Genomic DNA, 17500 nt, shown 5'->3' with positions numbered 1-17500 from the left:
CCGAACCATAGAGAACCTACCTCACGAAGATCTTCGGCAGGGAATAAAGTGAGCAAAGCAGTGGCATCAAGCGGTAAGGTATGAGACACTGTAAGCTTGCGAGACTGCCTAGAGCGGTCGACACCTGCTGCTTCCCTTAAGGGCCATCGGTCTTCAATCGCTTGTTCAATAAAAATGCCTGTAACGGATCTTTCAAGGCTTGGCTAGCGAAGTGAAGTAGCCATGGGTGAAAAATAAGGAAATAGGCGCACGAAACGAAGTGAATCATTGATTTTAAGTTTAAGTAAGGGCGGAGCTTTCTCTTTCGGTTGAAGGACTAAATTCTATTTAAGGGGCTCACAACACTATCGAGAAATTTCGGCTCTTGAAAGTACTTTTGCTTTCCTTTTCACTAAGCCTTCCCGCTCTACTGGAAACTATCCTATATCAGAAGGTCTCGTAATCAACTGGATTTTTTTTTTACTTGATCAATCGGAAGGCGGAGGTTAACTCCCCAACTCGATCAATGGGTGCTCATTGGTCTTCTTGAAACTCCCCAACTGCCGTAGCTGCTGATTATGCGACAGCTGATATTGCGATAACCGATTCTTTCTAACTAAAGATTCTTCCACTTCACTTTCTAAGAGGGCATTCGATGCATCAATCCCCTCCCGCCTTGACTATTGGGTTGGATACCCTATTAAGTCATGGCATCTGTCAGTTCCTTGTCTTCATCCCATCGAGAAAGACTAATGCAAAAGGTGAATTGAATTCCGGATCTTTCTTCGTGCACGAAATCGAGAAAAGTGCTTTCTTTCACAACCTACTGTAACTGAAGCCCGGTGTGCCGCTGGACTCATGTAGGACGAGAAATCTGAGGTAGATAAGGCTTATGCAATAGTCTTGCTTACTCTGCTGAACCAGACATTGTATATGAGGAGTGTCGATCATCTGTAACAGGCACTTCGCTCTTTGTACCTGTGGTTATTTGAAGCAGTAATTGAATTGATCTGGCACAGCTTTGTTGGGGCGGCCTTTTGTTGCTTGAACACTGCGGCCGGAACTTCATGTTGTGCATATTTCAAGCACGGGTACTAAAATCTAAGACAGAATGGAAGACTAACAAGAGGGAGAAAAGGGTGAAGAGCTACATTGACGTAGGAGAATGGGTCGATAGTGAGGTGGCGTCTGCTTCATCCTAGAAGCTTTTAATAGCATACTTACCGTAGTAAAGGAGAAGTTTGGCATACTCAGGGCTTAACCTAATATAAGTGATTTGATGGAGTGGGGTCTTTAGCTGAGAAATAGGATTCTTTTTAGAATTTCCGTGGGCTCTAAGCTCCTCCCTGACTAAAGAAATCTCAAGTCAGAAGCTTCCATTCTAAAAACTCATCAAGATTTTCTGACTTCTTTACACGGGATGTGGAGCTTTTGCCTCAATCCTTTCTTTTCCTTAGCTATTCTTTATTAGCATGAATCTCCATCTATTCTTTTGGGGAAATTGAAAAATCATTAAAAATCAATGGACCCAGGAGGAGTGAATTACAGCTTTCACTCAATGCACTTGAGAATAACATCTAAAAAAAGTAGCTATACTTGTAACCCTTGGTGTCTTATATATAGTTAGCATATTGTTTGTAGGCATCCATAAGTGATTAACGATGATCCTACTTTGATACCACTCCAAGATTTTACGGGTGCTTTGAATATAGATGGTAATTGAACTGGACATGTCCTGGGGGAGGTAGTAATCTGATGTAGGAGTTGGGGATGGAATGATTGATTCAAGCTCTGGTGGTACTAATCATGTCTCTGGGAGTAAACCAACTGGAGCGGCAAGGGAACATGCAGTACTGGAGAGGGGATCTCATAGCAATACTGATTCAAGTAATTTCAGAGTTACCAGAGATGCAATTGGTTTATAAATGTGTATTAAAAAATGGTAAACTAATACTGACTATTCTCTGTGGATATCTGATTGGACACCAAGCATTTTGACCCCCATTTGAATGCAGAGTCAGAGTATAGACAGCTAAACAATGTTGTCATATATTTATCTACCAAATTAGAGTGCACAGTCATTTTTCTATTTATGTTCCCAGAAATTCAGTTCACTAGGGAACACCTTACAGGTTGGTCATGGGTATGGGTATGCGCCATACCCCTCAGTATGGAGTACATTGGGTCAGGATTGGATAGCAAGAGTTGTCGGTAGCCGGCATTAGGTAAAAGGAAAAGCTCTATAAAAGCGAAGAAATGAAATCGAAGGATACTAGCACTTCTTTCTATACTTGTAGGCTTTCTTTCTTATATTCAACTTAAAGAATTCGCTATGCTAGGTTCATTCCATCCATCTATCAGGTTTGAGTAGGTAGGCTCTTTCCTTAAGAAAATGCACGTAAATAAGTGAATCCGAAAAGACCAAGACTTGAATGAAGCCCATTTCCCAGGCTAGTTGTTGCCCATGTAGAATAGCCAAAAGTGAAGTGCATAAAGTGCTATTGTAGTCAATCTTTTTCTATAAATGGCACCACCCGTCTCGCTAACTTCACGTAGAAGCTTCCTTTCCCGGGTTATAGAGCAAATCCTTGTTCTAAAGCTTAATCTACCCCTATGCTATGAATGAACAGATCCACGAGCTGAGAATCCCATATTCTTTAAGCCAATCCGCCATATCAGCCCTTGTTGAAGTGCTTCTCTACCAGAATAAATACTACGCCAAGTCAACACCTATACCCAACCTAGAGAAATAGAAGAATGGTTCCGCCCTGACACGATGTTGGTTAATCAGACATCTACCAGGAAAGAGTGCCGAGCCCCGGGTGATTACTCTATATATATTGAAGTACGGGCTTTCCCGCTTCCGTGATCTGAGGTAAAAGGTACCAACCTGAATATCCGCCTTCTTGGCGATTAATGAAGTGCAAGGTCAAGTAAAGCAACTAAGACTGTCATTTTCATAGTTTACGCGCTTGGCAAGTCATGAATCTGGCTTTCTACCGACCCTAGCTCTAGGGACTATAGAATAAATCCTTTGGCTCACACCGCTACTATAGAAGATAGCGGAGACCTACAGCAGCGAGGCTCTTCGCTTGCTCAGCTCCTCTGCCCAGGTATTTCGGGTATTCCAATCCTTTGATTGCTTTCATTCCTTCTGCTTCTACGATTCCAAATCGATAAAGGCCGTAACTAAGTGACTTCCCTATAAAGGCTCGCATTCTACTATTGCCTCAGAGGGGCCCTTACAACATAGAATAGGCTACTCTGACCAAACCTCTAAGGTGAGGATCCTCCTCGAGTTCTACCGGGACCTGGCCCACCCAAATCCAGTGTTTTTAGTGAACTTGTACACCTTTTTCTTTCTTATGCGCACGCAGAATCAACCTTACATGCCATACGTGACTGCTTTCATGCAAGAGGAATTTGGGAACAGGTTATTCTTTCTAATCTTTGGCCAATCTTATTTTCTCTAAATTGGAAAGAATGGTTGACCCGTAATCAATCGAATAATGGAGATAATTAGAAATAAGTTTTTGATTCGGGGGATCTATGGCAGCTGTCTACGATCGAAGGAATGAGAAAACTTCTGTTCATCATCGAATGCTAGCAGGATGATCCACAGGCAAATAGAGAAGAGCTTATTTCTTTGCTTGTGAAAGCTACTTGTAGGGAAAGAACAACCATCAGTGTAAGTCTATCTGTTGGTTTTTTGTACCCACTGAACGTAATAGTTGTAGGCTCCTCTTTCGGATTCAATAGTAGTAGACGGCTGTAGTTCCGAGATATCCTTCCCTGCCTTTTCAATTAATAGCTCGGATTCGTATCCTCGGGCAAGGGAAATATGCTTAAACTAAACTAATGCTACCCTCGGAAAGGGTGGTTCCAAATCCAATAGCGGAACAGCGATAGCGAACCTTGCTGCGGATGTGTAATAGTTGTTTCACTTTTCCAATGACGGTGTAGGTTCCTACGAAAAAGGGGGTTCCTACGAGCGAATAAATGGCGAGCTTTAGACCAAGCGCTATCCCTTAGACCAGGGGAAGGGGAATATGTACGCATGAGTTTGTTTGTTGGGTGGGATGAATCGGCATGGGCGCTTTTCCGTCAATTTTGCGGCTATCCAGTGTGGGTTAGGGGGTACGGTACCCATCCAACCATGCCAATTGGTATTTAGCGTCGATTGCACCTATCCAACGAAGCATACGAATTAGGATTTAGCGGAACGGATTCCTTAGGACGAAAACACCAACATTTTCACTGGTTGGTGCTAATGGGCAAAGTCCGCAATTTCGCACTTGTTATAGTACAACAAAAAGACACACACCTTTTTCTATCTTTTTTTTTTACTTTGTTATGGGTGGAGCCAGAATCATAGGAACTTGAATAAGTCGGAAAAGAAAAGAACGTCAGAGAAGTCAATCTAGTACTTTAAGATATTTTCTTCCCAGTTAGGGAGGCAGTCTCTTTTTGATTGGTTGAATTAGCTGCGGGAGCTCTTACAGTTCAGTTTACTGATCATAATCCCATGGTACGTGCAGGGTCTACTCCAACAATCAGGCAAAGGCTAAGAGCTTAATGCCATGACCCGGATCTAATGCATTGGGTAGGAAATGTGAGGGAATAAATAGAGACACTATTGGTTACCCTTATGAGCAAGGTGCTTTTGACTAGGCTTTACTTTCTCTCATAAGAGGCAGATGTTCTGCCGGGTTTTTTAACAAATCCATGGCATCGTGGTCTGTCACAACCAGAACCAGATCCACCACTTGCAATTCCCTTTCGGATCTCCCTTTTTAAGCGCTGGATTCTCTCCGAATTTATTAGAATGCTTTTTCCTTTCTTTTCTGCTATACTTCCTCCTTCTTTCTTCCAGTGAAAGTGAAAGCTCGGTATAAAAAGACAAAAGGAAGAAATGCGGATTTAGTTGAGGACTCCCGGGAAGAAAGAAATAGCTTACTCTTAGCTGTACCGCGGATCTAGATCTATTGTCCCCTATGATAATCTAAAAACGCTATTAAGATAAGGTTTCTTTGCGAGGAATTAATCCATTCGATTCTTTCACCTAGATCTGTACTGGATTCCGTCTGTCAATTGACATAGAGAAAGGTCATTATTGAATCATCCAAGCAGAGTGGTATTTCGCCTTCCCTTTCGGTTTGTGAATCAGGTTTTGGTTTATGTTTGTTGTTTTCGAATTCACGTATATGTGAATGCAGGTGGAAATGACGATATAACGGAGTGGTTAGGCACGCCTTTCAGATAAGGCTGTTGCCGGACGTCTGTTGCTTATCCGGCTACGGCATATCCCGCTCTGTTGAGCCGCGGCAGAGAATTTCCAATCAAATTGGCAATCCTAAACTCGATTAACCGAGCAAGAAAACGGATGCGCCCCATCAAACTTGCAAAATGCATCTCAAATTGACATATAAAATGAAAATGCGATTCTCCTCTTTCAATGCAATGTTCTTTCGGTATCAGAAAACCTATCTGTATGCAGGTCGCTACTTAACTTGACAAGCAGTGTTTCAAGTGTTGCTGTGTCAAATCGAGATTGTGTGGGTGTTCAGTGGATCAATCCCTGTATTAATGGTTCTGGCGGGGCAGTGGGCGTGGGACTGTAAATCCTCTTTCGTTCGCTGGGCCTGGGCCCTTTGGACTGTAAATCCAAACGGAGTTAGTGGTTCGATTCCACTCATGAACGAGAGCGAGACTGAACGAAAGAAAATGCAAGTGAAACGAGACGAGAATCCAATTTTAGGCTTATTTCCTAAAAGCGGTGGTTCTCGCCTCCCTGTGCCGCGGGGTGGGCGACTGAGGTTCGAGTCTTTTTCGATCGGGTAGATCCATACCATATGTTCCGGGGGGGAGACGAGGTGTAGCGCAGTCTGGTCAGCGCATCTGTTTTGGGTACAGAGGGCCATAGGTTCGAATCCTGTCACCTTGATGTGGTATTCACAGGGGCCGAAGTGCAAAGCCCCGTAGCCTATCCGTGGTCGGGAAGGCAGGCGAAAAGCACGCACAAAAAAAAAAGAAAGCTAAAATCTTTTTTTTTCTTTTCTTCTTTTGAAACCCATTATCAGGCTTTTGCTTTTGATATTCTATATCTATATAATATTATAAAGCTATTTCACTGGTTTGATTTACATACCTCAGTCATGTTATTTGTCTAGCCTTCAATCAGAATAGCCTCTCCACCGGTTCCGAAGATTCTTTCGGCATCAATGTGCTTTTGGAATCTTCCTATGAAACAAATAACATTAAGGAACTGTTTAGGAAAGAACAGGCCTTAGTAGAAAGCGAGCTTTTTCGCGTATAGCCAACCTCGAAGCCCAATTAGCGCACGGGCTGCCCCCTCAACTCAACCCTGGCGAGTACGCTAACTTGGTCAGGGAGCATTTAGACGGTGCAGTTAGTATTGACCACTACCGCCAAGTCCATAATTCCTAAATTGATGAAGTACACATAATGGAGCTCAAAAGCCGATTACAAAATCTACTTTTTGAGCATCTTGAAACCGCACATAAAAAATATTATGAATGAATCACCTTACAATAACATACGAGAGACTGCTTTCGATTTTTTTGAACAACAAGTCGAACCTAATGAACAATTCCATTCAAAGGAATGTTCTAGAGGGGGGCGCTTTTCCACTATATTCGCGATATTGAACAAAATGGAAGAAATTCTTCACGATTTCTAGAGTTCCGGGATTACTTCACTGATATCGATTTTAGCCTAAGCACGGCCTCTAGGTTAGTTCAAAGTGTAGTACAACGAACTATCGATACACCGAAAACGAGTAAAGATGGGTACATAAAATGAAGACATCGTGGATTACCCAAATTGGGACGACGATAGGACATTTCACTTTCTTTCGCAATATTTCTGATCATGACTCAACCACTAGGAAAGGGGATTGCTTACTCTCAGCCACGTTTTTCGCTTATGCTTAGTCAAGTGAGGATTCCATTCGAAGTAACGTAACAGGAGCACCATCTTCAAAACTTCTCGGGATCCGGAGTTTATCGAGAAAAGGTCCCATCCTTCAATATCATGATTGGGTCAACCAGGCCAGATCATAAGTGAAATAGTTTGATCGGGTCGACCAGGTCAGGCCCGATCATGAGTGAATAGAAAATCGAAAACGTACATAGCTGTTCCAGCGGAAATACTTTGTTTAATTCTACCACTTCTACTAGGAGTAGCCTTTTTAGTGCTAGCTGAACGTAAAGTAATGGCTTTTGTGCAACGTCGAAAGGGTCCTGATGTAGTGGGATCGTTCGGATTGTTACAACCTCTAGCAGATGGTTTTAAATTGATTCTAAAAGAACCTATTTCACCAAGTAGTGCTAATTTCTCCCTTTTTAGAATGGCTCCAGTGGCTACATTTATGTTAAGTCTGGTCGCTTGGGCCGTTGTACCTTTTGATTATGGTATGGTATTGTCAGATCCGAACATAGGGCTACTTTATTTGTTTGCCATATCTTCGCTAGGTGTTTATGGAATAATTATAGCAGGTTGGTCTAGTAAGACGGGGGGCGGCCGTTCGGTCGCCTATGATATACGGACCAATTGGTCAAAAATGGGTTTGTGCCGCAGGTGTTGAACGATCTACTCTACACAGGTGTGGGCTTACAGGGCTAGGGCTCATAAACCCTTTCTTTCATTCATCAAGGGGTCGGTCACTTTTCCGGGCCGGGATCGAGAAGTGGAAGTCATAAAAAATTCTCTTCGCACCCCAGATCAAGAGGAAAGGTAGCTTGTCAAGCTGGTCTCACTATTGGAAATTCTAGCTTTCTTTTTTTTCACCGGCTCTTCTTCTTTGTCAACGCTACTAAGGACCTGACGGTTCGCCTACTTGATGAATGAAAGAACATGAGAAAGGGTTATAAAAGAAAAGGCGACGAAAGTCTACTACAGTACAGTCAAAGTCAGCGGCTGAGTTTGCCTAGCCTCGCCTACTATTTTTTTTTTGTAGGCGAGCGAGTTAGAGAAGAGGCTTAGGGATAAGAGAGTGTCGGTGCGTACGTAGCCTTCATTCTACTACGCTACACAAAGTCACTTAGCTCGACGTTAATTAAGAGAGTAAAGGAGGAATACCCTACATAGAAGAACCGCTGTTCGCTTACAAAGGTATAACCTTTCGCTCCCCGGGGCAAAGCTGCTTCGCACCACTGATAGACTACTTAATTAAGATTCCATTTCAAAGGCGCTACTTTGTTTCGCAAGCCTTTGTCATTGTCAGTCAACTAAGGTTGGCCCTCGGCCCCCTGCGAATCCGTAAATCAGAGAGCATGCCGCAAAAAAAAGGATGGTCCCCTATGCATTGAATTCTTTCCGGAACGAATCGAATTCAAGTACCTGACCCCCCATCATGGTGAACCTCTCCTTGTGATCGGGATGAGGTAGATGCCTCCCAGCCGGGGGGCGGATCGAATCGGAGTTTCCTTAGGTAGCCACCGACCTACAGTTCTCCTTAAACTTCTGTGCTTGGTGGAAAAGAAGCGAACAAAGGTACGCTCGCTTGCTGTCTTGTTCTCCGCCGCGGACTGGGATCGCTCGCCAGCTAGGCCCTCTAGAAAAAAGTTGGAGCAACATTGTATGAGAACATATTACCCATCTTCGGGGACAAGGGGCGGAACGACCTCTCGATCTACTTACTGCAGCCCAGGACGGGCGTCGTCGTCTAGGCGTGACTTCTTGTTTTGATCTCCCCTACGCCTAGGACGTTGTCTGGGCCAAGAGCCATAGTTAGTTGCTGTTTCCATTTGGTTCTTCTTTCTCGTTGTTGATACCGGCAAGACCCAGCCAGATGATGATGTCTGCTGGTTGGTAGTGAGAGGACTCTTAGTACCCGCAAAAAAAAGGGCGCTGGTGAAAAAAACAATCATGTGATTTAGTTTCTTGCTCTCCCTTAGCAGCAGGAAAGGAGTCTATCTATCTGCCTAGCTTTGGTAGATTTCCCCCAACGCAATTCAAAAACGGAAATTCCACGAATCCCTGAGGTGGATAAGTCCGACGACTCAGCAGCAGTGCGGAATTGAGTTTCTGGTCCGGTGGATCTGATCTATAGTTTGGGGGCAATACATACCAAAAGGTTCGAAAGAAGGAAGGCGCAGTATATAACCAACCCGCCCATAGCCGGTCTAACTGCTGAGAGAGAAAAGTGCTTTTCTTTCCCTAAGAGTCCTCGAGTACACACAGCTATTGCTGATCCTTTGCGAGATCAGGATGAGACCCTTCAGAATTTCTAATCAATCCATGTTAGGTCAACATCGAGACAGAGCATCTCAGTTGGCTCTGTCAAGGAAGTGAAACAGGCATTCCTAGGTTGAGGTTACCATAGGATTGACCCTCAGTCAGGCCTCCGATTCCAAGGAGTTGATTCAGCAAGTTCCCCGTGCTACCCCGCGGGAAGTCTAATCGGATCAATCGGTGGTTCCGTAATGAGTAGTCGAATACACATTGAGGGGGCCTTGCCTCCTCCTTCCCGCCCACACCTTCATTCTTTTCCTCCTCTGATCTTAGAAAGCATACTAAACTTCACTCCAATCTTTCTCCATTAGCAACAAGAGCTGCTCTATCTATCGGCCCTTGATGAGTAAGCTTAGCTATACCGCTTAGGTTGCAAAGCTGCAAGCTCCCTTCTAATGCGTTATTAGGCTGCTTGGAGCCTTCTCGCTTAGTAAGCCGCCTTCGGCCTGCCTATTTACTCGTCTAAACTCGTCACACAATGAAGCGCTTTTGAAAACCTTCCCCGAAAAAGTGGGTATAGTCTTCTATTGCCATGTACATATCAGCGGGCAGTGGGATAAGTCGAAGCATGCCAGAACCTTCTTTAGTAGTGAGCCGTACCGACTAGCTCCTAGCAAGGGCTTCAAGATCACAGTAATGCCTGCCAAAACTTTCCTTGGGTACGAATGTCATGTTCAAAGCAGGTTTCTCTAGACACCTTGGAAAAGATCACTGACGAGCTCAATCTCAAAGTGTGAATGAAATTATCAGTTTCATCCTCTTTATGAGCCTGAGATCATATGGGTCAACAATTCTCATTTCTTAGTTATAGAAAGCCCTTCTCAAGGAAGTGAGCCACTCAATCTGAGCCAGCGGATTCTCATTCAGCTGTGCCGGTGTGCAAAGCAAGCACGCTTAGACAACGATGTCCAATCTTTGGTCTGCCCATTAAGGGCTGACTCCGCTAGGCAAGAGGACTACTACTGGGATTATTCTATTACTAATTGATGACCTGGGGGGCTACTCTTCTTTCTCCACTACAGATATTGACTGACCTGTTGATAGGATAGCGGGGGCAGTAAAGAGGAGAGGAGGAAAAAGAAGTAGAGTTAGGTTCTGTTCTTGTGTGTAAGCCCTCGGTCGATTCGTCTGCTCATTCACAGCGTATGATTCTTATCCAATTGCTTCTTCTGAAAACGCGGCGTCGGTTAATCTTTCTTATTCTCCCTTCGGGGCTCCTCATGTTGCTACTAATAGAAACAGTTCGGACCTTGCTCATACAATCCTCGGGACTACTATTGGTTAATCTTTGTCCTCCCTAGGGAAAGTAAACAAGACGAGACTTTTTGGGAAAGACAGGGTTAGCGCCCTTTGGTAGCCTTCCAGTTCAGCTACAGCGAGCTCTTCACTTGATAGAAGAGCGAGACATAGCGGAGGAAATGGTGCTTTGTCGATCCTAACTCCTTGCTTCGGAATGCGATTACCTACTTTCCGCCTCACCTGTCGATTAAAGAATTCAACCAACTAGTTGGAGATGGCTGCTTCGAGCCCCACCTTTGATATCCAGTCGTGTGCCTGCCTTCTTGGATATGTTTATTTCGATGAGGCCGCTCTGATCGGGATCTGACTCCACTAATGTAACCGTTTTCGTACCATGTTTTTCACCTAGGGCCTACGCTTTTTGAGTGTAGCCTATCTTCGTGCTGGAATGGTTTTTTCTCCTCCCTGAGGTCGGACTGTTGCACCTGTCAACTCCGGCATTCCCAAGGCATCGCATATCCGGAAGGGAGCAAATACGATCAACTGTTATAGATTGACTTCTCCTGTTGCTTGATTTGGTGAGTCAAGTGTGTTTCCGACTCCTGCCAAGCTTAAAAAGAGGAAGGGCAGTCTTCCAAGCAAACCCATGAATTAGCAAAAACTTCCACTCTCGAATCGGGCAATCAAAGGTCAAGCCGGTCAAGGTCAAAGCGGTCAAAGACAAGCTGATCAAAGGGCCAAAGCCAAGTCGGTCAAAGTCAAGCCGGAAATCTCTCTCCTCAACTTGTAAGTGGAGTAAGAGTACAATCCTCCACATCAGTTAGGCGGACCCGACTCCACGCAGGTTGAAGAGGAGAAAGTAGGCCGCCCCGCCCCAACCTCGACATTAGGATCGCCACTGACTTCTGAAGGCAAGGCAAGCCTCGTGCTTACACGGAGATTAGATCCGCTTTGATGTTGATGATGACACTGCTGATTTCGACCAACGACCTCAAAAAGTCGACCTTCATGGATGATCCCTAGCCCACATCTCATTGGCAGCTATAGATGCCGGCACTGATCAATATCTTCCTGACCCGACAGAGAATAGAATGGAGTAGGAACACGAAGAACTTATATGTAATCTAATATTCTTTTATTTGAATACTAGGAATCGCACCTGAATTCCATCAATCATTCGGTTAGAAGTCCACTATTTCATCCTTGATGTTTCAATCGAAGGAGATACTCTATTTCACAATCTATCCATCTGGATTCCTCTTTTTAAAGAAAGTCTTTCCTGGATCCTGAAAAAACAAGAAAGAACAGAATGAGAACTAAGAGTTCTTTCAGTCGAGCAGTTGAGGGAACGAGTAAGATACGTTTGTCAGTCTACTATTCTTTCGGGAAGGAATTGAGCCTCAATCATCATACGCAAAGAAAGAAATCCTTCGAGAGCGAGAACATTCAGAGTTAGTAGTTGAGTAAGTATAGATTCACTCCGATTACCAAACGGGCGACTTTACAACTTAGGGAGCAGCAGGCCTTGTGTTTGTGGTGAAGTGGAATCTTTTCAATATGAAAATAGGTGGTATCCAAAAGGACAAAAACTGCAACTAGGGATCTGGTGGACTACTGTCATGAGTCACAAGGCATTGGTAGACTGACTCACTCAGATGTTTGGCTATTTCACCTAAGGAGTATGTCTGGATGGATGGCTTCACAGTCAAAGATGGTAATTCCATACCTCATCTAATTCACCAACGTGACCAACCACAATGTATCAAATCTCCGCAATGAAAAGCTGGTTTTTTGAATAGCAGGAGGACTTCCGGTTGTGGTTATGCAAGTCCCACGCACGGATCAAATCCAATAAATAAAGAATTGAAGCATGCTGCATGCACTCGTGAGACTGTCAAACCTACTGAATTGATGGAACAAGAGCAATTCGAACTTTATTTTTGACTCATGGGCAGGACATCTGAAAGAGAAAATTTCGATGCCAACCACCTGGGCTGTGAATCGTTCAGGTAGGCATCTCGGGACCAAAAATCTGAATCAAGGGCATGACCGAAACCGGTGATTAATGCTTCACCCTCGGAGCTCTTAGAAAACTTCCTTTTCTTTGAGAAGTAGAACAAAGTACCTTTAGGAGACCTAGTTAGTGACTGGGCAGGACAGGTCAGCAGGTCTTTCATGAACAGAGGAGCCAACGAAGAAAGATAAGCATCTCAGTAGTAGCCAGATGCTAATGAATTGAATAAAGTTGTTTGCCTACCCGCCGTTAGAGTTCTCGCAGACGCTATTGATGGTCTTGTTGGCCTATCCGATGCGGATCTCCTCAACGTAGAAGCTAAACCAGTAGCCGGTGTGACAGAGAGTCATATTAAGGATAGGGCTAATGCTTTCCCCTTGAACCCCTTGCAGAAAAAGTAGGAAAATGGACTGAAATTGTTGGATTAGTGGATTTGCAGTATCTCAACAATCAGAACTGCGAATATTCCATCATCCAAACTAAGCTTCCTCAGATCCTAACCCATTGGTCATTATCGAGCCTCGTGACTCCGGCTGTGTTGATATCTTCGTATTACCTGTTCTCATTTTATCTATCTGGTTATTGCTTGATGTGTTGGTTGGTATTTCACTATTTTTATTTAAGTAGAAGTGATTTCTTCCTCATTAGCTCCATTTTTCTTATCATTTGCATCTTGTGATGAATGAAGTGAACTTGAGCTCTCTAGTGCTTCTATTTTCTCTTCGAAAGCATTTACTAGTATTCGATGAGGAAAGACCAGAAAGACAAGTGATATGAACTGGTTTTGTATCCACCCACTTTCCTTCGTTATCTTCAACTCTTTCTCTTTTGGTAGAGGAAGGCATTCCCTGTATAAATGATGATTCTTGCTTTCGTATTGTTAATGTTTTCAATTGTACACGGAAGGAGTTTGTGACCACTACCATTTTTGTAAGAGATTTATCCTCATATTGTTGGAGAAACCATTCTTTGCTAACATGGCTCTTAACTGCACCAAGACATCCTTTTCGCCCTCCGCATCCAACCAATAGCTTTTGGGCGCGTTGAAAATTCCCTCCCTCACTTTATATTCGAATTTCAACTTACCCAACTCATCTTTGGATATTAATTCCTCAGGGAGTGGATTACCCATCACCACAGAGTCCGTATCAGTATAGTAGCAATCCTCTCTACTTATATATTATATGGGTGCATATGAATTCGTGCATAAGCTGTAATGGCAGCGGCTATTTGGACAGCTGCATTACGAGGAACAGCATATTCATCTGATTTCAGAGTATAAGAAAAGTAGCTACAAATGAATAGCTCTTGCCACAACCATACAGAAATCCGCTTTTCCTTAACACATGCTTGTAGCGCTCATTACTACAGATCTCTGTTATAGTGCTCCTTGGGTTGATACCAAACCTACCATAAAGACTGTTCATAAGAATCTTATACAAATAGGCTAATCCTGCATTTCCTTCTTTCTTGGCGCTCAATCTTTATATAGTGATGTTACAAACCGCTCAAATAGCCCTTCCCCTTTTTTAAATAGATAACCCCTTAAAGGAGTCACTGTAGAACCAATTGATTTAGCATACTTTAACTCTTCGCTAAAGTACACTCCTATAAATCGACCCGTTGGAAATATCCGCACTCCTTTCTCGTCTCGGTAGGGCAACACTGGCTTATGAATGGATGGAGGGCATACAACATACGCTTCGATAAATCCAAACAAATCCTGGGGTAGAAAAAAAGGAGAAATGCTGTGGTGAATTCCAAATCGAAAAAGTAAACTTCACTTTACTTAAGATGAAGGAACCGAGTGCCGAATTGAAATCTCAACAAAGAAATGAAAGCATAACTCTTTCCTCTTGTTGTCCTATTACTCTTTTTGCCTGCCTTGTTTGTGGAGGTCTCGGGTGTCTACGGCAGATCCGATCAGTCTCGTGATGAAGAGAAGTCTTTTCCGATCTTCCACTAAGAAAGATATCGTCACGACAACCAAATTTGCCCGGTAAACTACTCGGGGCTCCCCATGGTTTAGTAAAAGGGAGGGGATATTTTCTCTTCATCTGGGGGTTCATTTCATTCATTATTCATTATGAACTCAAAAGTGTAAGGCTGATTAGTGAGGTCTTAAAAACTTCATACAAGAAATGATCAGCCATTCCAATGGTTGTGCTCGAAAGGCAGTTATGAATCGATTGACTAATCCAATTCCAATATCTTGATTTCGAGCAGCAATGCATCGTGAACCAATATATATATCGTCTGCTAATACACGACCAATTAGTGTTTGGACAAAAAGTTTTTCCGTCATCCCATTTTGAGGACTCACAGAAATACCTCGGATAGTACCACAATCTCTTCTACGCACAATAATATGTTGAACTACTTCAACAAGTCTACGTGTAAGATAGCCAGCATCCGCTGTTCGTACAGCAGTATCTACAACCCCTTTTCGGGCTCCGTAGCAGGAAATTCTATATTCTGTCAAAGAAAGTCCCTCGCGTAAATTGCTTTGAATAGGTAAATCAATCATTTGTCCTTGAGGATCCGCCATTAACCCTCTCATACCTACTAATTGGTGTACCTGAGATGCATTTCCTCTGGCTCCTGAAAAAGACATTAGATAGACTGGATTAGAAGGATCCGTTATTCGAAAATTCGAATTCATTTCTTGTTTCAAATATTCACTTGTAGCATACCATATCTCAACGGATTGGCGTAATTTTTCTACCGCGTGTACAGCCCCATAATAATAGTGTTTCTCCAAAAGAAAACTCTGTTGTTCCGCGTCTTGGACTAACCATCCTTTAGAGGGTATTGTTAAAAGATCCTCGATTCCTAAAGAAATCGATGTAGTAGTGGCTTGATGGAAGCCCAGAGTCTTTATTTGATCCAGTATATGGGATGTATATCCCATTCCGAAATGATCTATTAATCTGCTAATAAGTCGTTTCATAGCAGTTCCGTCTATCTCTTTATTATGAAAGACCAAGTTGGCCCGTTCTGCCATACATAAGTACCCCCTAATTTGGCTGAGTAGGATTCGACAATTGCTGAGTAGGATTCGACAATGGGCTTGAGTCAGTGATTCGAAAACTTAATTTACTCCCTTTCCTCAATCTCAATCTGGATTTGCGCGGCAAAAAAGATGGGACTAACGAAATCGGAATGCCCCCCGAAAGGGGCATCGCCGAATCTAACTTCCTTATTTAGATAGTGTATGAATAGGCCCGACTAAATCCTTGTATGGCTTCCTCTATTTATCTATAAAAAGAAATATGACCAAGAGTGGTTCGAATGTATATAGAACGGATTTCTTTTTTTCTATTTCCCACTACCAGATAGTGGGCATAAATCTCATGATAAGTCCCAAAAGATTCATATTGAACTTCAATCGGAACTTCTCTTGACCCAACGATGCGTTGATCTAGTTTCCATCGGAGCCACAAGGGACTGTTTAAACCGATTCGTTTCTGTCTATAAGCTCCCAGTGCATCATAGGAACTAGAAAAATGGGGTTCTTTATCTTTCGTATACTTATAATAATTGTTATTATTGTATTTTACTTTTTTATTTGGAGAGTTTCCGCAACTATTATATCTATTTGCACAAATACCTCGACGGTTTCCAATCGTTAATACATAAAGTCCGATAAGCATGTCTTGGGTTGGCACGCAAATGGGATCTCCAATAGCGGGAGACAGGAGATTCATATGAGAAAACATAAGTAAACGGGCTTCCGCCTGAGCTTCCAAGGATAAAGGTAGATGAACAGCCATTTGATCCCCATCAAAGTCCGCATTGAAACCCTTACACACTAATGGATGTAAACAAATAGTACGCCCCTCTACTAAAGTGGGTTGGAAGGCCTGTATGCCTAATCTATGCAGGGTAGGTGCTCTGTTCAACAGTACAGGATGTCCCCGCATAACTTCTTGAAGTATTTCCCATACAATGGGTTCCTTTTCCCAAATTTTCCTTTTAGCGATCCTGACATTAGAAGTAGCACGTTTCGTGATTAAATCGCGAATTACAAATAGCTGAAAAAGCTTTATTGCTATCTCTAGAGGTAATCCACATTGATGTAATGAAAGCGAAGGACCCACAACAATGACAGAACGCCCCGAGTAATCGACCCGTTTCCCAAGCAGAGTCTCGCGAAACCTCCCCTCTTTACCCTCAATTACATCTGAAAGTGATTTGTATACTTTATTGTGACCATCCCTTGTCGGTTGCCCGCGGGACCCACTATCAAGAAGTGTATCCACGGCTTCTTGTACCAATTTTTCCTGGCACATTACTAAATCTGCTGGTGCTAATTCACTTCTTTTTAATAGATAGGCAAGGTTGTTGTTCCGACGGATAACTCTCTTATAAAGTTCATTAATATCCGAAGTCACTACTTTATCCCCAGACCTATAAACAATGGGTCTCAATTCGGGAGGAAGAACCGGTAAATTGTACATACGAATGTCAATCTTCATTTTTGTATATTAATACACTGGTAGGGGTCGATCAGGCAAATCCCAAAGCTGACCCCCGAACTGCTGCCGGACTGCTCTACTGATCTTCTCTCTCTTCAGACTCACTGAACCTTCTCAAAGACTCCTTTTGCACTGAGAACATCAGAAAATAAGAAATCCTTCTCACAAGAAGGCAAACCTTGTACGTTGATCGAATCTTCTTTCGCATCCAGAAGAGAGGCTGTGGGCTATTCGAGAGAGTGGTTCAGGTGACTACCGGAGTCATTGATTAAGCAGGTCAGATGGGCTTAGTAGGGCTCGAACCTACAATATCACCGTTATGAGCGGTACGTTTCAACCAATTAAACTATAAGCCCAATCGGATCTCTACATGCCGGGAAGAGCGGACAGAAAGAGGAGACCTTTGCTCTATTTCCTTCTTCCTCTTCCCGGGGCCCCGGAGGGGTTCTTTGGCAAGCCCTATTAAAGAAGCTAAGTGACGAAAGTCACTCAAGTAGTGAGTTTGAGAGTGACCGTTAGGGCGACCACTTGTACT

At 43.3% G+C, this 17500-nt stretch overlaps 4 protein-coding genes and 2 non-coding genes across 7 annotated transcripts in view; 2 read left to right on the top strand and 4 right to left on the bottom strand.

The window, feature by feature from the left end:
- LOC120694097 (ATP synthase subunit alpha, mitochondrial) overlaps positions 1–1874 on the bottom strand; it is a 5445-nt gene extending 3571 nt beyond the window's left edge. Inside the window, 1 exon segment of the mRNA XM_039977278.1 lies at positions 1–1874. This exon segment is cut by the window's left edge and continues 2654 nt beyond it. The gene's annotated coding sequence lies outside the window, so the exon portion shown is untranslated.
- Positions 1875–4902: 3028 nt separating this feature from the next.
- LOC120694100 (NADH-ubiquinone oxidoreductase chain 1) overlaps positions 4903–17500 on the top strand; it is a 70952-nt gene continuing 58354 nt past the window's right edge. Inside the window, exon 1 of one of the 2 annotated variants that reach the window (XM_039977281.1) lies at positions 4903–7508. In XM_039977281.1, the coding sequence (XP_039833215.1) occupies positions 7214–7508 (295 nt within the window). In that variant the 5' untranslated portion in view covers positions 4903–7213. Of the gene's footprint in view, positions 8289–17500 lie in introns of those variants that run through there. The other variant, XM_039977282.1, reaches the window with a different exon arrangement.
- Positions 5849–5923, top strand: TRNAP-UGG. Its single transcript has one exon. It is a non-coding gene; the product is annotated as a tRNA-Pro (tRNA).
- Positions 8352–9118, bottom strand: LOC120694094. Its single transcript, XM_039977275.1, is given in 5 exon segments — positions 8352–8564; positions 8566–8694; positions 8775–8850; positions 8963–9046; positions 9111–9118. Coding segments are annotated over 5 exon segments (510 nt in total).
- LOC120694098 (ATP synthase subunit a-like) overlaps positions 15534–17500 on the bottom strand; it is a 13770-nt gene continuing 11803 nt past the window's right edge. Inside the window, exon 1 of the mRNA XM_039977279.1 lies at positions 15534–17500. This exon is cut by the window's right edge and continues 11803 nt beyond it. The gene's annotated coding sequence lies outside the window, so the exon portion shown is untranslated.
- TRNAM-CAU lies at positions 17248–17321 on the bottom strand. The gene has a single exon. It is a non-coding gene; the product is annotated as a tRNA-Met (tRNA).

Source organism: Panicum virgatum, unplaced genomic scaffold, assembly GCF_016808335.1.
Source record: "Panicum virgatum strain AP13 unplaced genomic scaffold, P.virgatum_v5 scaffold_3089, whole genome shotgun sequence".
In the NCBI taxonomy this organism is placed as follows: Eukaryota; Viridiplantae; Streptophyta; class Magnoliopsida; order Poales; family Poaceae; genus Panicum; species Panicum virgatum.
Note: the sequence above shows the minus strand (reverse complement) of the source record. Positions and strands in the feature narration are given on the sequence as shown.